General features: G+C 46.2%; 1 protein-coding gene and 2 long non-coding RNA genes across 4 annotated transcripts in view; 2 read left to right on the top strand and 1 right to left on the bottom strand.

The window, feature by feature from the left end:
• LOC307212788 overlaps positions 1 to 18,986 on the top strand; it is a 103,855-nt gene that overhangs the window by 60,690 nt on the left and 24,179 nt on the right. The window lies entirely within an intron of this gene.
• LHFPL6 (LHFPL tetraspan subfamily member 6) overlaps positions 1,228 to 18,986 on the top strand; it is a 38,847-nt gene continuing 21,088 nt past the window's right edge. For both annotated transcript variants that reach the window (XR_013837037.1, XM_079970157.1), the window contains exons 1-2: positions 1,228 to 1,374; positions 3,722 to 4,362. Coding sequence is in view for 1 of the 2 variants with exons in the window: in XM_079970157.1 (XP_079826283.1) it covers positions 3,966 to 4,362 (397 nt within the window). In the remaining variant the exon portion in view is untranslated. The remainder of the gene's footprint in view (positions 1,375 to 3,721; positions 4,363 to 18,986) is intronic.
• On the bottom strand, positions 7,376 to 10,611 carry LOC307212737. The gene is made up of 3 exons (XR_013837159.1): positions 8,496 to 10,611; positions 8,068 to 8,340; positions 7,376 to 7,891 (listed from the first exon to the last, which is right to left on the bottom strand). It is a non-coding gene; the product is annotated as an uncharacterized lncRNA (long non-coding RNA).

Below are 18,986 nucleotides of genomic sequence, written 5' to 3'. Positions count from 1 at the left end.
CCAGGGAGTCTTCTCTTCTCATGAGGTGGCCAAAGTACTGGAGCCTCAGCTTCAGGATCTGTCCTTCCAGTGAGCACTCAGGGCTGATTTCCTTCAGAATGGAGAGGTTTGATCTTCTTGCAGTCCATGGGACTCTCAAGAGTCTCCTCCAGCACCATAATTCAAAAGCATCAATTCTTCGGCGATCAGCCTTCTTTATGGTCCAGCTCTCACTTCCATACATCACTACTGGGAAAACCATAGCTTTAACTATACGGACCTTTGTTGGCAAGGTGATGTCTCTACTTCTCAAGATGCTGTCTAGGCCTGTCATTGCCCTTCTCCCAAGAAGCAGGTGTCTTTTAATTTTGTGGCTGCTGTCACCATCTGCAGTGATCATGGAGCCCAAGAAAGTAAAATCTCTCACTGCCTCCATTTCTTCCCCTTCTATGTGCCAGGAGGTGATGGGACCAGTAGCCATGATCTTCGTTTTTTTGATGTTGAGCTTCAGACCATATTTTGCACTCTCCTCTTTCACCCTCAATAAAAGGTTCTTTAATTCCTCCTCACTTTCTGCCATCAAGGTTGTGTCATCTGCATATCTGAGGTTGTTGATATTTCTTCCGGCAATCTTAATTCCGGCTAGGGATTCATCCAGCCCAGCCTTTCGCATGATGAATTCTGCATATAAGTTAAATAAGCAGGGAGACAAAATGCAGCCTTGTCGTACTCCTTTCCCAATTCTGAACCAGTCAGTTGTTCCATATCCAGTTCTAACTGTAGCTTCTTGTCCCACATAGAGATTTCTCAGGAGACAGATGGGGTGATCAGGCACTCCCATTTCTTTAAGAACTTGCCATAGTTTGCCATGGTCGACACAGTCAAAGGCTTTTTCTGCAAAATGGGAAACCATCGACCCATCGCAAGGTCATCATTCACCCCCCCCCGTCCGTCCGCCGCTTTTATCGGCGGGATAACTATTTGTTGGTGGTGATTGACCCCCCCCCCCAATATTCTTCAACGCGATCTCCCCCCCGCCCCCCCCCCCATAAGCTGGCGCGCTGCTGGAGATGCGCCCCTGCCTCCCCGCCTCCTCGAGGGCGCGCCTGGCTTCCCGGTCCTTCTTCGCCTTACAAGGCTGCGCGCCAGGCATCCCCCTCCCCTTTCTCCCTCTCCCCCTCCCTCCCTCTCGGGATGGCAGGGGGCGGAGCTCCTCGCCCCGGGATTTAGGGACCCTGCCCCGGCCCGCCCACGCCTCTTAGAGACCTGCCCAGCGAAAGCAGCATCGCCGGAGGAACGGCGACGGCGGCACCGCTTCCTCCACCTCCTCCTCCTCGGGTGCCCAGAAAGGCCGCACTTGGCAGCGTCCATGCGGGCCCGTGTTGGGGACGGCAGGTTAGTGGCGAGTCGCGTTGTCCCGGTGGGGGGGGCGGGCAGGAGACGGAAAGCCCCCCAAAGCCCCCCCCCCCACGACCCTCGCCAACGCCTCGGGCTGGCAGCGCGCACAGCGGCCCGGGAGAAGGGCTGCTGCGTAAAGCTGGGTGGGGGCGCGCTGCTGGTTCTTCCAAAGGGGGGCGGGCGGGCGGGCTCCCATCCCGATCCCCACCCCACGGGCTCGCACACCCCCCACACACCCCGATCCCCACCCCTCAATCCCAGGCCCTAACGTGCTCGGGACAGGCGGGATCAAACTTCCCAGCAAGTCCAGTTGGCCACTGGGCGCTGCTGCTGCTGCTTGCACCCACGTTGGCGTTGCGATAAAAGCCACTGCTTTGGGGTCGCTTTGGGGGTGTCCCCACCGCCCCCTTCGCCTTTGAAGGCTTTGCCCTGGTTGTCTATCCTCCCGCATTCTTCCGAGAAAGGGGCGCTTCCAGTTTTTGGGGTGCGATTGGAAAGCGTGCCGGCGAAGTCGGGTTGCGCAATGGGAAGTTTCCAAGAAGATGGGATTTCTTGCCGTAAGGAAAGGGGGGGGCGGCGGGGAGGATCGCAGCGGAATTTAGGAGGCGACGTCGTCTAAAGTCCCCGCCAACGAATGCTCGTTAAATATCCTGCGTCGTCTAAGCACCCCTTTGGATGAATGCTGGATAAACAGGTTGTCTGGAAGCCCTGGGGATTTCTGACCATTACAGCCTCTTTGAAATTAGGCAGCCATCAAGTAAGGTAAAGGGACCCCTGACCATTAGGTCCAGTTGTGGCCGACTCTGGGGTTGTGGCGCTCATCTCGCTTTATTGGCCAAGGGAGCCGGTGTACAGCTCCTGGGTCATGTGGCCAGCATGACGAAGCCGCTTCTGGCGAACCAGAGCAGCGCACGGAAATGCCGTTTACCTTCCCGCCGGAGTGGTACCTATTTATTTACTTGCACTTCGTGCTTTCAAACTGCTAGGTTGGCAGGAGCAGGGACCGAGCAACGGGAGCTCACCCCATCGCAGGGATTCGAACCGCCGACCTTCTGATCGGCAAGTCCTAGGCTCTGTGGTTTAACCCACAGCGCCACCCGCATCCCTAGCCACCAAAGTAGATGCTTAGAAAACAAAAGGAGGGGTGGGGTGGATCTGGGCATGCTTAAAGAAGGCTCCACTGTATGCCTTGGGTCTTAATTTGCTTCGGTTTAGTGGGAAGGGGCATCAGCCAAGTTTTCTCTACAAGGTTGCCAAATTCCATCAAGCCCACCCTTTCATTCTCCTGCCTGTTTTTCACCACTTTGAACTACAGTCAATATAATTAAGCCCCTCTTGTTTATTCTGCCCTGGTAACAGAATCCCCCTCTCTACATTTGTGAAGAAAAGCAAGAGCAGATTTTTGTTTAGGACCCAAAAAGGCTCCACCTGGCCCTCTACTCATCCAGGAGCAGCAGGGAAAAGGCAGTCATATAGACCACCCTCTTTTTATTTCTTTTCTAAGTACCCCAGTTATTCTCTGAGAAATGACATCACCTTGCTGTTCATACATTGATTCCCATGCAATTAAACACTGAGTCTCACCCCTGTCTTACAGGAGGCGGGTTGCAAACTTTTCACATGGCCTCTCCAACTCTGCCTTCCACAGCCACCAGATGTGCAGATATTAGCAGGTGATGAAGTCTGCCTGCTGTGAAAGGCCTCACCTACTGATTTCTGCACATCACAATGCTGTCAAAAGCACAGGTCTCCGTGTGTGTGTGTGTGTGTGTGTGTGTGTGTGTCAGTTTGCTGCCCTGGATGGACGGCTGACTGAGCTGTTGCAGAGCAGGCAGAGAGTCATGTCCACTGATGGATTCTGTAAATAAAAATAAATAAAATGAATAAAATTTTATTATTGTTCTGACCCCCTCCTTTGGCAGTCCTCACAGAACTCTAGCCCAATGGTTGCCATTAATTTGATTTGAAATGATTTTATAATGAAATAATTTTAGAATGTTGTATTATTTTCCTGTTGTTAGCCGCTCTGAGCCCAGCTTCGGCTGGGATATAAATAAAATTTTATTTTATTATTATTATTCTTCACACAACCCCCTACCCCTCTGCTTTGAAAACAGCAGCACCCAGAAATGGAATTGGTAGCCCCACCCTAACCCAACCCCCCCTTGTTCTCTTTCCTCTCGCCTTCTGTCTGCCGAAAAATTCCACTCCCATCCCAGTATCCTTTCCCCCTTTCTTTGTTGCAGGAGCAAGTTGATGTTATTTGCTGATAATATTTTTTTCCTTTGTCCTTTCCTTTTCCCGCCCTCCCCTCCCTGACTGCTTCTTATTACAACTACCACAGCTAACATAGGGCAGAACGCATTGAGAGGAGTGAGAAAACTTTCCACTGCACCAGGAAGGTGACTTTGGATGATAAAAGAACCAAATACGATGGCTGTTCTGGAAGATTCTGTTGGACCGCAACGTTACCGAGACTAGAGGCCTTTGGGTTACCCGCGCAAATGTCCTCCTAACCCTCACGGCGCACGGCGAAATCGTGTCCCCAGCCTCCTTTTTTTTGACACGGCTGTGCGGGGCGGGGAGCAATGACTGGGAAAATGGCGTCTAGCCTTACTTGTACTGGGGTAGTATGGGCTTTTTTCTCCTTCCTCTGTGCTGGCGTTTCCTGTGTGGGCTTCTTCATGCCTTACTGGCTGCTGGGCTCTCAGCTGGAGAAATCGGTGTCCTTTGGCACTTTCCGGAGATGCTCCTATCCAGTACGAGACGAGAACCTCCAGATCACGGTGATGGTGGAGCAGTGTGGACGCTATGCATCCTTCCAGGCCATCCCAAGCGTGGAGTGGAGGATCTGCACGGTGGTGACGGGTCTGGGCTGCGGTCTCCTCCTCCTGGTGGCCCTTACGGCACTTATGGGATGCTGCGTGTCAGAGCTTATCTCCAGGACTGTGGGCAGGGTGGCTGGAGGACTCCAGTTCTTAGGTGGTGAGTAACCAGTGAACTTTTGACCACGGAATCCGCCTTTCTGCCAGTACAGAAAACAGTGCCTATGTTGTTCTCCTTGCGGAATTGTCTTTGTGGCTTGAATATATTTGTATGTTAAATTTTCTGCCGGATCCGACATTTGCACTCGGTTAGGAATGGGAAAGTCTGCTCTCAGCACATCTCGATTTCTAAACTTTCAAACGAGCGAGTGCGCTGCTTTTACAGTACTGTATTTATTTATTTTTTACAATATGGAAGAACAGAGCTGTTTCAGAGCTAGTCCTAAGCTACGGCTCATGAAGTGGCAGATTCCTTTTTTCCGCCATTACAGTACATACAGGAAAAGGGTATTTGACTGGTCGCCCAGTCCTAATGTTTGTTTGGAAGAAAGCCCTATTGATTTTAATGAGGCAAGCAAGCAGCACGATTGTATCCACATTTTACTGGGAAATAAGGTCCTCTGTGGTTTATTAGGACTTTTTGCTCTCAGTCAGGTTCATGTGTAGAGTTGCAGACTTCCTTACTGGTAAACACATATTGGATTGCAGCTCATATCAAGTTTTGTAGGTAGACCCTGCATATTTTCCCTCTCCTTTTTATAAAAAAAAGAAGTGTTTTGGATACTCAGTTTTACTCTTTCTGACCATATGGTTTTAATTTTAGCTTTTCCTCTCTTTTTTTGTGGCAACAGCCCTCCCTACTTCTTTGTGTTCCTTCCACTCCACAACTGCTTCTAATTCCAACCTCTGCAGCTGCTGTTGTGGAAGGAAAAACTTGATCAAAAACTCCAATTTCCCCTGTTCTTACGATGTAGCCTTTGTCTTTGTGGTAAACTTGTGATCCTGCAGTGGAGAAGAGTGATTTTGGCTTCCTAACAGCTGCATTGCCTCCACCTTAGCTAGCATTCTTGAAGATACCTATCTTTGCGGAAAACTCTGGGTTGCAATTTGAGCACGGGATGAACAAGGCCAGAGAATGCTAACAAATGACAATTGCATTCTCAAAAGTACAGACACATGTTTCTGGCTGCTACTGCTGGTTCATTTTCTTCACCAATCCAAACCTGATTAAAGTGTACGTAAAGTAGTGATAGGGTGTGTGGAGGCAGAACATTTTCTGCATAAACCCCCTTACTACTATTTTTCCGTAATATCCCCCCATTTTTTATTTTTTATTATTTAGAAATGCACTGATAGATAGCTGTAGCATTTCCTTAGTGACATTAAGAAAATGAACACGGTATAAGTCAAGATGGACAACTGGAATGGTTGCAGTACTAATCAAATCTAAAATCAAAGTTGTACTGCAGTTTTTTTGGTAACTGTCTAGAGGATGCACCTATATTTATGTCTACAGCTTCTCCAGCAGTTACTAGCAGTGGTTTTCAGTGCCGTCACTTTCCCTCTTAAAATCTAAATAATGTCAGGGAAGTGTGTGCTATTAGTTGTTGTGTCTTGAAATATTTACAAGTAATTCTAAAAATAGTTTCCAAGCCAATCTTCAAATTTCATAATATTCTAACCACACTGAGTGTATTTTATTGCACCCCACCACACAGTATTTCCGTTCAGCTACTTTTGACTTTGGGGTAAAGCTTCAGATAGTAACGCAGTATATAAAATTCAAGACGGCATGCATTTTTAACTTTGTTTACAAAATTTAAGTTGGAAAAAGGCTGTTAAATTAGATCTCTCTTCGATTTAGGGCAGTGGAAAAATCCACCAGGAGCCCCCTTTCACTGGTGAAGAGGCAATGAATGCCACATCCATGGTTCAATATTCTGTTTTGTGTATGGCTTTACTTGCACTGAGCATTGCTCTCAGTTGGAACATAAATTCCATGTCCTGAGTTTTGACTGCAAGCTGCGAAAGAGTCCAATTTCCAGACTGCCTTGCCTTGGGCTATGTGTGGCCAGTTAACCTTTCCTGTTAATTGAACAGTATCTTAACAATGCTTTGCATTCTTGTGATTGTCATTCAGCCTGTCCCACACAATGGTTACACAGTCAGAATGTTGTTGTAGGCATGCTGTTTTTGGGAGAGTGACGCAGCGCTGTACCCTCATGTGCAAGCTTAGCAGTTTGAAGTTTATCTGGGCAAACAGGAAGAACAGGAAGATTCTTCTCCGCTCCTCTTTTTTCTCTCTCTCAATCTCTCTTTCTGTGTTTTAAGGCACTAAAATTCAAAGGAAGTTACAGGACCCCGGTGCTTTAAATCTGTCACCAAATAATTTTGTTATATAATTAGTTTTGCATCTCTAGCAATGAGAGGTCTGCAGGCCTGTTTAGCTGAAAGGTCCGACATGAATTCAGGATATGTACCTCACACCGTCCGGTTTGTTTTAGGGCTTCTGCATGTTATAATGGGTAAAGGTAAAGGTAAAGGTACCCCTGCCCGTACGGGCCAGTCGTGTCCGACTCTGGGGTTGCGTGCTCATCTCGCTTAAGAGGCCGGGAGCCAGCGCTGTCTGAAGACACTTCCGGGTCACGTGGCCAGCGTGACGAAGCTGCTCTGGCGAGCCAGCACCAGCGCCGCACACGGAAACGCCGTTTACCTTCCCGCTGTAAAGCGGTACCTATTTATCTACTTGCACTTAAGGGTGCTTTTGAACTGCTAGGTGGGCAGGAGCTGGGACCGAACGGCAGGAGCTCACCCCGCCGCGGGGATTCGAACCGCTGACCATGTGATCGGCAAGCCCTAGGCGCTGAGGTTTGACCCACAGCGCCACCTGCCACCCACTGTTATAATGGGTATCTCTTCACATTTCACCATTTAGGTTACTTCTTGTAGCTAAAAGATGATTACCAGATTTTTTTCAATGAATCCAGGGACACTTTTTTTTTTTGAAGCTGAGTAGCAACAGGGAGTCAGTAGTGGGGATGGTGAGGCAAAAGACCCTGGGCCCAAGTACACATGCATATTGTATAAAGGTGCAAAGCCCTTCTTTCGCACCCTGTGAAACGTAAGTGCTCTGAGTTTTTTAAAAAATGGGGAACGGCACCCGCCCGTGATTGCCGAGCCTCCCCCGATCTCCTTCTCCCTTTCTCCTTTGTTTAAACTGATCTTGGGAGTCGCAGGGTTTCCCAGTTTTTAAAAAACTCTGCACATTTATGTTTCACAGGGTGTGAAAGAAGGGCTTTGCACCTTGCCTGGCAGAGAAACTGCGTGCCTTGCGCCCCTCCTGGGCAACGGCTGCCCGCCTGCGACTCCCGAGCCTCCCCTGATCTGTCAAAACAAAGGGAGAAGGGGGCAGGAGATCTGTACCGACGGATGTCCCTGGTTCCCCCTCGGCAGTGGCGGTGGCAGCAAGCAGATCCTGAAGCCACCCAGAGCCAACTGTGCTACAAGGCTGGCTCTGGGCTGCTGAGGCTGATGCTGCCACGTTTCCTGGGGACAGATTTGTAAATCTGGGGACATTCCGGGGACGGAATTTGTCCGTGGACAGATTTGCAAATCCGGGAACATCTGGTAAGCCTAAGCTAAACTGATAAGCAACCCTACTCTACAGCACACTAAGGTGGAAGTTGCACCTATGCCAGTGGCGTAGCGTGGGGGGTGCAGGGGGGGCCGGCCGCACCGGGCGCTACATCTGGGGGTTAGGGTTAGGGGGCGCAAATCCACGGGTTTGGGGGCGCAAATCCACGGGTTAGGGGGTGCAAATTACTTGCCTTGCCCGGGTGCTGACAACCCACGCTACGCCACTGACCTATGCAGATTAGCAAGTATCCTAGGCTTCCTTGTCCGAAGAATAGCAATGCTACAAGCATGACAATTGCAGCAACTATGGCGGCCACCCAGAGACCACCCCCTCCAGTCACAACATCATCCACAGACGACACCCCTGGCAACCACTGAATGAAAAGCACCAATCAATAGACAGTCTTGTGAGGAAGGCAACCCTGGTTAATGATGCTTAACCCCTTGCTCCTCCATCCATTAGGCGATGCCCAGGGAATTGGGAGCAAAAGATCTTCCCTACCTGACAGTGGCGTAGCGTGGGTTGTCAGCACCCGGGGCAAGGCAAGTAATTTGCGCCCCCTAACCCGTGGATGTGCGCCCCCTAACCCTAACCCCCAGATGTTGCGCCCGGTGTGGCCGGCCCCCCCTGCACCCCCCACCCTACGCCACTGCTACCTAATGTTCTCAACCTGTAGCTCAGTGGGGTGTGTGTGTGGAATGGGGGAACATATGGCAGAATTTGGGAACCATGAGTTCAAAAGCTACGCCATGCTTGCGTATTTTCAAAAACGAGGAGAAGCGCTCAGAAATGTGTATCCAAATACATACCTCATACAAGTCCAATTATACATACATGACATCTAAAAAGAGGAATTTAAGAGGGGCAAGTTAGGAGGGTCTCTTTAACATCTCATGAAATAGAAATTGTGCTTCTCATGAAAAGGCCGACACCTACACAGGAGAAAAAACAATGGCATTAAGTTAGGAGAATGAAGTTCTTCTCTTCCAGTTCCTCTGATGTTGAAATACAATGCATGCTTTAAATAGTTATGCAACAATCATTCCTTTAAGCTCCTTCTAAAATATTTAACCTAAGGGTTTGTTTTTTTATTTCGTCTGGATTTAGCCTAATCCTTATTAATAACTTCCGAACTACCAGCCCGCTTCTAGAAGAATAGCATTATTACTTAATATTAACAACAATAAATAACATTTAAAAAATCAAGAGCCTGTAACACAGACTTACTTATTACGGCATGTGGTTTCGCAAGTGAAAACCATACTTGGTTGGCTACACTCTGGGATCAAGTGAGAGATTTGGAGAATAGAAATCTGCGAGCAGATAGACCCTTGGGTATTGTGCAAAGGAAATATTTGGCTGGGTGCTGTCTTCTGCATGGGCTCACGCATTCCAGAGGTTGCTGGTTTCGCTTGAAAACAAGATGGTGCAAACCCAGGCGCTCGCTCCATTTTGTGGAGCAGATTTGCTTGGCTGTGCTGCCATTCTTCAACGCTCACACGTGCGGCGGTGGCAGTGCTGCGGCCTGCATGAAAAATAACAGGGGTGGCTTGCTCCCATGGCAACCCACGTCCGTGCCCCTTGTGGGCCATTGCTCTCCCTGCCCTCCCTAGCGTGGGACAGGCAGTTCACTGTAGGGCTTGATATTGAGACCAGAGAGAGTCACTCAGGGACACCTCTGATGTAAAGTTGGCTGAGGCCGGGAGGAGGATGGGTTCAGAGAGGGAGAGAAAGGGGGTATAAATGCTATTTCCTGTGCATGCTGCTGCTGCACTGCTAAATTTGGAGAGCCAAAGCAACAGGAGAGCTCTCTTGCCGCTTTTGATACTGCTCACGTAGTAAGTTGTAAGAGGAGAGACTTTAAAAGTCGTTTCCTTTATGAAGCCTCCCCAGCACGCTTTTCCATTCCCTTTCCCTCATTCTCTAGATTGGCTTTTTCATATCTCTCTTGCATATCAACTAATCCATGGGTAGGCAAACTAAGGCCCGGGGGCCGGATCCGGCCCAATCGCCTTCTCAATCCGGCCCGGGGACGGTCCGGGAATCAGCGTGTTTTTGCATGAGTAGAATGTGTGCTTTTATTTAAAATGCATCTCTGGGTTATTTGTGGGGCATAGGAATTTGTTCATTTAATAATAGTCTATTAAATAATAGACTATTAAAAATAATAGTCCGGCCCCCTACAAGGTCTGAGGGACAGTGGACCGGCCCCCTGCTGAAAAAGTTTGCTAGCCCCTGAACTAATCCCTCCCTCTCTTTGGTGAGCAAATGTGCCTTCCAGTTTCCCTCTTCCTAAAATTTCTTCCTATTTCCAAACACTTTTCTCCCCTAGTGCCATCCACCATTCCTTTCCCCCCAAAATGTCTCCCACCTCAAGGAAAGGAGGAGTTGGTATAGTCTTGGACTCTCTGATGTGCATTTTCAGAGCTGTAGCTCGTGGGGAACACATGGCTACCCCAATACAGTGGTACCTCCGGTTACATACGTTTCAGGTTACAGACTCTGCTAACCCAGAAATAGTGCTTCAGGTTAAGAACTTTGCTTCAGGATGAGAACAGAGATCGTGCTCCGGTGGCGCGGCAGCAGCGGGAGGCCCCATTAGCTAAAGTGGTGCTTCAGGTTAAGAACAGTTTCAGGTTAAGAACAGACCTCCGGAACGAATTAAGTACTTAACCCGAGGTACCTCTGTAAAAAGTTCAGGATTTGCTTGAGGAAAGGAGGCAAACCTAAGTGCCTTTGAAGAAAGCAGGCTTTGCATGTGTGGAGGGAGACTTCAAGGCAAAAAGAGGTCACAAAAACCCCAGGCTCCAAACATCTTGCTCCAGTTTGCTTGCTCCCCACTGGAGACGGCCCAAATGTTGGGTGCTTCGTGTAAAATAAATAAAAGACTTGACGTTTTCATCCCCCCAAAAGTTTTTGATTTGAGTTCCTACTGAAATGAGGCTGCATTTTAATGTTGTGTTTTAATCTTGTTTTTAAGTTGTATTTCAATCAATTGTTTTTATATTTGGTGTTAGCCACCCTGAGCCCGGTCTTGGCTGGGGAGGGCGGGGTATAAATAAAATTTATTATGATTATTAAAAGTTTGCACACATTTCTTTAATTGTCGGAGCGCTTTCGGCTACCTGTGTGCCAAATTTCAGGGCTGCGTCTCATCAGGTGAAGCTTTAATCCAGGGGTCAGCAACCATTTTCAGCAGGGGGCCGGTCCACCGTCCCTCAGACCATGTTGGGGGCCGGACTATATTTTGAAAAGAAATAATGAACGAATTCCTGTGCCCCACAAATAACCCAGAGATGCATTTTAAATAAAAGCACACATTCTACTCATGTAAAAACATGCTGATTCCCGGACTGTCCACAGGCTGGATTTAGAAGGCGATTGGGCCGGGTCAGGCCCATGGGCCTTAGGTTGCGTACCCTTGTTCCATGGCATTTGGAGTATATGAGCAAGCCAGCCAGTCCTGAGCAGCTTTCCATAGCAAAGCTACTAATAGCAGCTTTTTATTCTGCAGGCATTGTAGATGCACATATTGGAAAATCCCCTGAAGGCTCATTACGGTGCCTGAAGGGCAGAGGAACGCTCACAACCCAATGTGTCGTCCATATGTGGTTTTGTTTGTTCTGTGTTGGAGTGTTTGCCTCTGTTATGAGACATCTCTCCCTTCCTTCCTTCCTTTCTCTCTCTTTCTCTCCCTCTCTCCCTTATTATATTTTTATTCTGCTTTTCAGACAAAAAAAGGACATCTCTCAAAGCATCTCGCCGCAATTAAAATTCAGCACACAGTGCCCAGACAGGCAGGGTACATAAATGAAAAGAAGAAGGAGGCTCCGCCCTCAGGCTTACAAACTCAAAAAGACAAGACAACAGAAGGGGAAGGGAAGGGAGCTGGAGCGAAAAGAAAGAAAAGGGAGATCAACATGTCAGTGCCAGAACAAAGAGGTGTGGTGGGGAGGGACTGCCGCTCGGCGCAAATGGAGCCCGTGCTTTTCCAGGTTCAATTCCTGGCATATTCAAATAAAAGGGAGGAGAAGGAACTGATGGGGCAAATAGCCTGAGACTGCCGGTCAGAGTAGACAGCATTGGGCTAGGATGGACCAATAATAATATAATAATAAACATTTATTATTTGTAACCCGCCCATCTGGCTGGGCTTCCCCAGCCACTCTGGGCGGCTTCCAGCAAAGATTAAAAATACAGTGGTACCTTAGGTTAAGTACTTAATTCGTTCTGAAGGTCCGTTCTTAACCTGAAACTGTTCTTAACCTGAAGCACCACTTTAGCTAATGGGGCCTCCCATTGCTGCCATTGCTGCCGGAGCACAATTTCTGTTCTCATCCTGAAACAAAGTTCTTAACCCGAGGTACTATTTCTGGGTTAGCAGAGTCTGTAACCTGAAGCGTATGTAACCCAAGGTACCACTGTACATTAAAATGTCACACATTAAAAACTTCCCTGATCTGATTTGGTATAAGGCAGTTTCATATACAGTGGTGCCTCGCAAGACGAAATTAATCCGTTCCGCGAGTCTCTTCGTCTAGCGGTTTTTCCGTCTTGCGAAGCAAGCCCATTGACGGCTTAGCGGATTAGTGCTTTTAGCGGCTTAGCGGATAAGCAGATAAGCGGCTTAGCGGCTTAGAAAAGGGGGGGGGGAACCCGCAGGAACTTGCAAGACATTTTCGTCTTGCGAAGCAAGCCCATAGGAAATTCGTTTTGCGAAGCACCTCCAAAACGGAAAACCCTTTCGTCTAGCGGGTTTTCCGTCTTGCGAGGCATTCGTCTTGCGGGGCACCACTGTATTCGTAAGCAGGGATATGCAACTAATTTTTCTAATTTTCCTGCATGGGACCTTCCTTTCACCTCTGTGCTTGCAGGACAACCGGCCATTGGAAGAGTGTTATTTTGAGGAAGGAGCAGGCAGAGTAGGAATATTCCTGCCAGCTTCTCATTCTTTGCTAGAAAAATTCAAGCTGTGCCGTTAATAAAGATGGTGCAACTCGTACAGCAGGTTGGCAACAAATAGGGCAAAACAGGGATAGTACGCTGACACCCCGTCTTCTTTATTACTTCATATAATAACAACATTGAACTTACCCTTTTCTTGAATCTTCTTGAACTTATTTAAAAAACAAGAAAAAACGAAAAACTGAGTCAAGAATTTGTGAGAACCTAGTAAAATCTGATATTGCAAGTTCACTTGATTTTAGGTAGTTTGTAAGTTTTCATAGCGCTTTGTAAATACTTGTCTCTTTCTCACATATTTGATAAATGGCGTAAAATTATTTTTGAACCGCTGTGTGAAGATTTGTCGCCAACGTGTTGTATGAGTTACACTAGCTTCTCACTCTTTGGCTGATAATATATGGGGCCGGATAAAAAGGTCCGTATAGTAAAAGCTATGGTTTTGCCAGTAGTGATGTATGGAAGTGAGAGCTGGACCATAAAGAAGGCTGATCGCTGAAGAACTGACGCTTTTGAATTCTGGTGCTGGAGGAGACTCTTGAGAGTCCCATGGACTGCAAGAAGATCAAACCTCTCCATTCTAAAGGAAATCAGCCCTGAGTGCTCCCTGGAAGGACAGATCGTGAAGCTGAGGCTCCAATACTTTGGCCACCTCATGAGAAGAGAAGACTCCCTGGAAAAGACCCTGATGTTGGGAAAGATGGAGGGCGCAAGGAGAAGGGGATGACAGAGGACGAGATGGTTGGACAGTGTCTTTGAAGCTACAAACATGAGTCTGACCAAACTGCGGGAGGCAGTGGAAGACAGAAGTGCCTGGCGTGCTCTGGTTCATGGGGTCACGAAGAGTCGGACACGACTAAACGACTAAACAACAACAACAATATGGGGCCGGATAAAATTTGTGGGATGAATGTTGAATCCTAGATGTAAAAATCCCCCAACTTCCCTAGTAATCTGGTGTACTTCAGAAGATGCATGTGTACAGATTTTCAGGGTTCTGGCTAGCATTGGAGTAACTCAACCACTTTAGGGTGCGGTTCATGCCTTCTTGCTGCAATTATAATTATTATTATTATTATTATTATTATTATTATTATTATTATTATCCATGAATGAGTTACAGCCTCTTTATTTACATATCTAACCCCCACCTATGAAGTAGGGTCTCTAGCCTACAAAAGCTCATGCCATACTAAATGTTTTAGCCTCTTTCATTTTTTATTTTGTTTAGGAATTTATCTCCCATCCCTCAGTTCTTGCCATTCTCAGGGTAGCACCTATCCAGCACCACAGGACTCGTCATTATTTTTGCTGCAGCAGAATAACACCACTTATCTTCTGGGATTGGAAGTGGTGTGAGAATGGCCAGATTGTCTCTGCATGGGATCCTGGCATCTATTATGGGATGTATGGCACATACGTAGAATGTGGAAAGCTGTATCCCAGTGTACAGGAGAAATCGGCTTTTAAGAATGCAAGAAAAGCCCTGCCTCTAAATTTGATTGGATTTATTGTATATCTATGCTTCTTTTTGATCAGCTGAATCTCAAAGCAGCTTACAAACAATAAATACCGTAACCATAATCTACTGAAAAACAGCAGAACACCACAAATGCAGCACAAGCCATTTAAAAGATTTTTTTAAATCATCAGTAAAACAAATACGATAAATAAAACATTATTTTCAAAATAGCAACTAAAAAAAGAAGTTGAACAGGTAAATTGGTGGCAGCACAGTCATTGATAATCACAACTTCCATGAGCTCCCCCCCCCCAAACAAAAATTGAATTTTCAAAAACCTGGACATATGGCAGTCATCACCCCCCACAAATTGCTGCAAACTCCTGGTCATTTGGGTTGCCCTTTTCTGAACCTTTTAGACCTCTGCAATATCCTTCCTGGTTCTGCTTCAGCACGGCTTGTTCTGCTATATTTAATAGTGTTTCCCACCAGTTTTCCCAGAAAAGACATTAAGCTGGTAACTTCCCTGTAATCTCCCAGATCCCCTCTCTGAATCCTTTTTTTTAAAAAAAAATGGGTGTTTTACATTGGCTACCCCCACCCCCCGTTTTCAGAGACAGAGGCCGATTTTAGGGACAAATTGCATGTTTTTGCTAGTAGATCAGCAGTTTCACATTTGAGTTATTTAAGAATTCCTGGGTGGATGTTATCCAGACCCACTATTTTGTCAAAAAGGCCTAGAACTTTGCTTGCTGTCACTACTATTTGCCTAAGTTTCTCAGACTCACTTTTTGTGAGATTTAGTTCAGGCCCTACATTGTAGCACCCTGCTTGTGGTTAACGCTTAGCTGGAATGAAATATTCAACGCAGCAATAGAGAAATTAAAATAATAATTTATTTGTCAGACAAATAAATGAGAGGCACAGTGGTATATGGTTACCAAGCTCTGGCCTGCCCTCCTGCCATTCTGGCCAGCACTTATATTTCCTTAATCCAGCCCCCTTGCTCCTCCTGTGGCTGCCTCTGTCCAATCAGCCTGCTTGAAATTCCTATTGGTTGTTTGCTAGAACCAATCACAAAAGATACACCCATTTCCTTTTGCCCTTTTATGGGAAACAAAAAGCTATATATTCTTCTATCTATAAATGACAAATAAGTAGTAATATATCTTACATGTGTCTCAACAAGGAACCTTAATTACCAGCTCACCTCTTGCCCTCCTTGCCCTATTGCCCTCCAAAACAAATGGTTAATCTTAAATTTTTATCTTAAACAGATGTCAAGGATCTTGAGTTCACATCATCATTGAAAGATCTCCTTCTCTTGGAGGTCTTTAAACAAAGGCCTGACAACCATATGTGTGCTCTAATGATGTTTCCTGCTTGGCAGGGGGGCTGGGCTGATGGCTGATGGCCCCTGTGATCTCTTCCAACTATATGAAATAAGAATCTAGCATAAGGATTTAACATTTCTTTCTTTCTAAATCCTTTGCATAATTACATTTAAGCCAATATATTTAATACATAACATAGATAGCTTTTTAGAAGAATAAACCTTCTCAAAGTAAAAAAGGAAGGAACAGTTTCCAGCCTCAAAATAAGATAGGAAGAAACCTATCTTCTCCAGCCAAGCCAGTTGCCTTTTTCACTGCTCTTGACCTTTCAACCTTAGGAAAATATGGCTCAAGTTTAATGGGAGGCACATGGTTTTATTTTACTATTTATCAACTCTTAATTATGTTTATCTCTTTTTTTATCTTCTGTAATATGTAGGGTCAGTGTAACATTGGCTGTCAGCCTGTAATTACCTTTTTACGACTTTGAGAATTGTTTTCTGCTATAAATCAGGGGGGCCCCTTGTCCAGGAGAATAAACATCTTGCCAAGGTTCTTAGGCAGCTGGTCTTCTGCCTGGCATAAACATTTGAAAATCTTTAAGCTCATTTTAAAATACAGGCCTTAATCAAAAATATAAGCTTTGATAAAAATGCAGGCTTATGATTAGATGCCTCAACATCTTCTGCTGTGAAGACAGGCAAATATTTTATTTAGCGCATGGGTAGGCAAACTAAGGCCCCGGGGGCCGGATCTGGCCCAATCGCCTTCTAAATCCGGCCCGCGGATGGTCTGGGAATCAGCTTGTTTTTACATGAGTAGAATGTGCCCTTTTATTTAAAATGCATCTCCGGGTTATTTGTGGGGCCTGCCTGGTGTTTTTACATGAGTAGAATGTGTGCTTTTATTTGAAGTGCATCTCTGGGTTATTTGCGGGGCATAGGAAATCGTTCATTTCCCCCCCTTCAAAATATAGTCCAGTCCCCCAAAAGGTCTGAGGGACAGTGGACCGGCCCCCTGCTGTAAAAGTTTGCTGACCCCTGATTTAGCATCTTGGAAAAACCATTTTCTTCTGCTAGCATACCTTTGAGTCCCTTGTCCAAAAAAGTCCAACTGCTTCCCTAGCTGACCTCGGGCTGCTAATGTATTTGAATAGGGGGGTTTTTTTGGGGGGGGGGGTCTTAATGTTTTAGCAATGCGTTCTTTTTCCCATTCCTTATTGCTCCGTGCCTTTCTTTTGCCAAAGTTTATGTTCCTTTTTATTATCATTTGGACAACGCTTTCATTTTTAAAAGCAAGACAGCTTCCTTGACTCTGCTCATTAACCACGCTGGCGGCATCTTGGCCCTGATCTGTGGTATAATTCTAGCTCAGCGTCTGTTTCTCCAGCAATGGTTTTAATGGCTGCCTGGCAGATATTCAACTTGTAGTGTTTCCTACATGGAAAGGCAGTGAAACTACACCAGTTGAATTTTTGAAGCTATTAGATGCGAGTTTATGAAATATGCATTATTTAATACGCTATGTGTGCAGCTCGGAAAATGTTGCCTAAATTTGTATTTATTTTTTATTGTCAGTCCTTTTTAGAAAAAGTGTACAGTGGTACCTCAGGTTAAGTACTTAATTCGTTCCGGAGGTCCGTTCTTAACCTGAAACTGTTCTTAACCTGAAGCACCACTTTAGCTAATGGGGCCTCCTGCTGCTGCCATGCCGCCGGAGCCCAATTTCTGTTCTCATCCTGAAGCAAAGTTCATAACCCAAGGTACTATTTCTGGGTTAGCGGAGTCTGTAACCTGAAGCGTATGTAACCTGAGGTACCACTGTACTTAATGCTCCTCTTGTTTTCCCTCCAGTAAGCAAATTGCAGCGGATTAGCTAATTATGATGGAAGTCTGTGTAGACAATATCAGATGTTCCCCCTATAGCATAAGTCGATGTAGACATAGGCTGTCACAATTTCAGAAATGTTTTTGGCTCATCTGAGTGCCGTTCCCCCAGATTTGTTTGTAAATCATAAAACGATCAAGCCTGGGTTCTCTACACTTTGATTGTAAGACAGAATACCAAATAACTTTCCAGCTTGTTGTCTCGGTCCAGGCTATGGGATGATGAACATGTATATATTCCAGGAAGCTGTTGGTGAACCTTTATGTAAGCTGTTCTCCCTTCTTACCCTCTTGACAGTTTATACTTGGATTCTTGCTGCAAAGCATCAACTCAGCCTCAGGTGTGGCTCCCATGGCTGCCAGTTGCCCTAGGAGGCATCCCGCATTCACAAGTGTATAAAAGGATTTACGAAAGCCTGTAACCCTCTTGGCACTAATCAACCGTACGCAACTGCCACTTTGCAAACTACCCAGATGGGAGGCTGAATCGAGGGAGGGTGCCTCGTTCGCAAGGTGAAGAGCTCAGGAGACTTGGAGGTTCTGTGCCATGATGCACAGAGGATATTGTGTTGTCAGAGATGCAATGCAGATCTCTTTGGGGTTGGATACAGATTGTGGTGGCGCTGTGGGTTAAACCACAGAGCCTAGGACTTGCCGATCGGAAGGTCGGCAGTTCGAATCCCAGCAACGAGGTGAGCTCCCGTTGCTCGGTCCCTGCTCCTGCCAACCTAGCAGTTCGAAAGCACGTCAAAGTGCAAGTAGATAAATAGGTACCGACTATATGGGACTGGCAGAAATGACTATCTGCAGAGGCAACATAAAATTAATGGACATTAGTGTGATGTTGGATAAAAACTAAGTGGTTACCAGCCGTAATGTAGAGGTTGAGTAATAAGTTACAACAAGTTATAATAAGGATTTGCTGAATTAAGAACTTGAACTGGAATACAAAAGGGGGAGGTGAGAGGAAATAAGTTAATGGAAATGAGTAATGGAAACTACATTTGTTTTAACTGTTCTTTTTTGCTTTTGTATTTTTGTATTTTTATTATTTCTTTTTTTGTGTATGTTTATTTTTTTTTGTACTAATTGGAAACTTTAATAAATATTATTTTTTTAAAAAAAAAGATAAATAGGTACCACTCCAGCTGGAAGGTAAACGGCGTTTCCATGCACTGCTCTGGTTCGCCAGAAGCGGCTTAGTCATGCTGGCCACATGACCCGGAAGCTGTACGCCGGCTCCCTTAGCCAATAAAGCGAGGTGAGCGTTGCAACCCCAGTCGGTCACGACTGGACCTAATGGTTAGGGGTCCCTTTACCTTTACACATTGTGGTCTGAGCCAAAAAAAGATCAGCAGAAAGTGTGTTAAAGGAAAATTGCATATTTCCCCCACATTTCTGAAGCTCTGCACCTGGCTGATTTCGTGTGTTATGTGAAAGCACATAACCTGGAATAACAAGTGAGCTGTGCTTCCTTTTTGAAGTGTAACAGCTTGACTTCGC

This window comes from Podarcis cretensis (genome assembly GCF_951804945.1).
Source record: "Podarcis cretensis genome assembly, chromosome: 3".
Lineage (NCBI taxonomy): Eukaryota > Metazoa > Chordata > Lepidosauria > Squamata > Lacertidae > Podarcis > Podarcis cretensis.
This window is presented reverse-complemented; position numbering and strand designations above follow the sequence as displayed.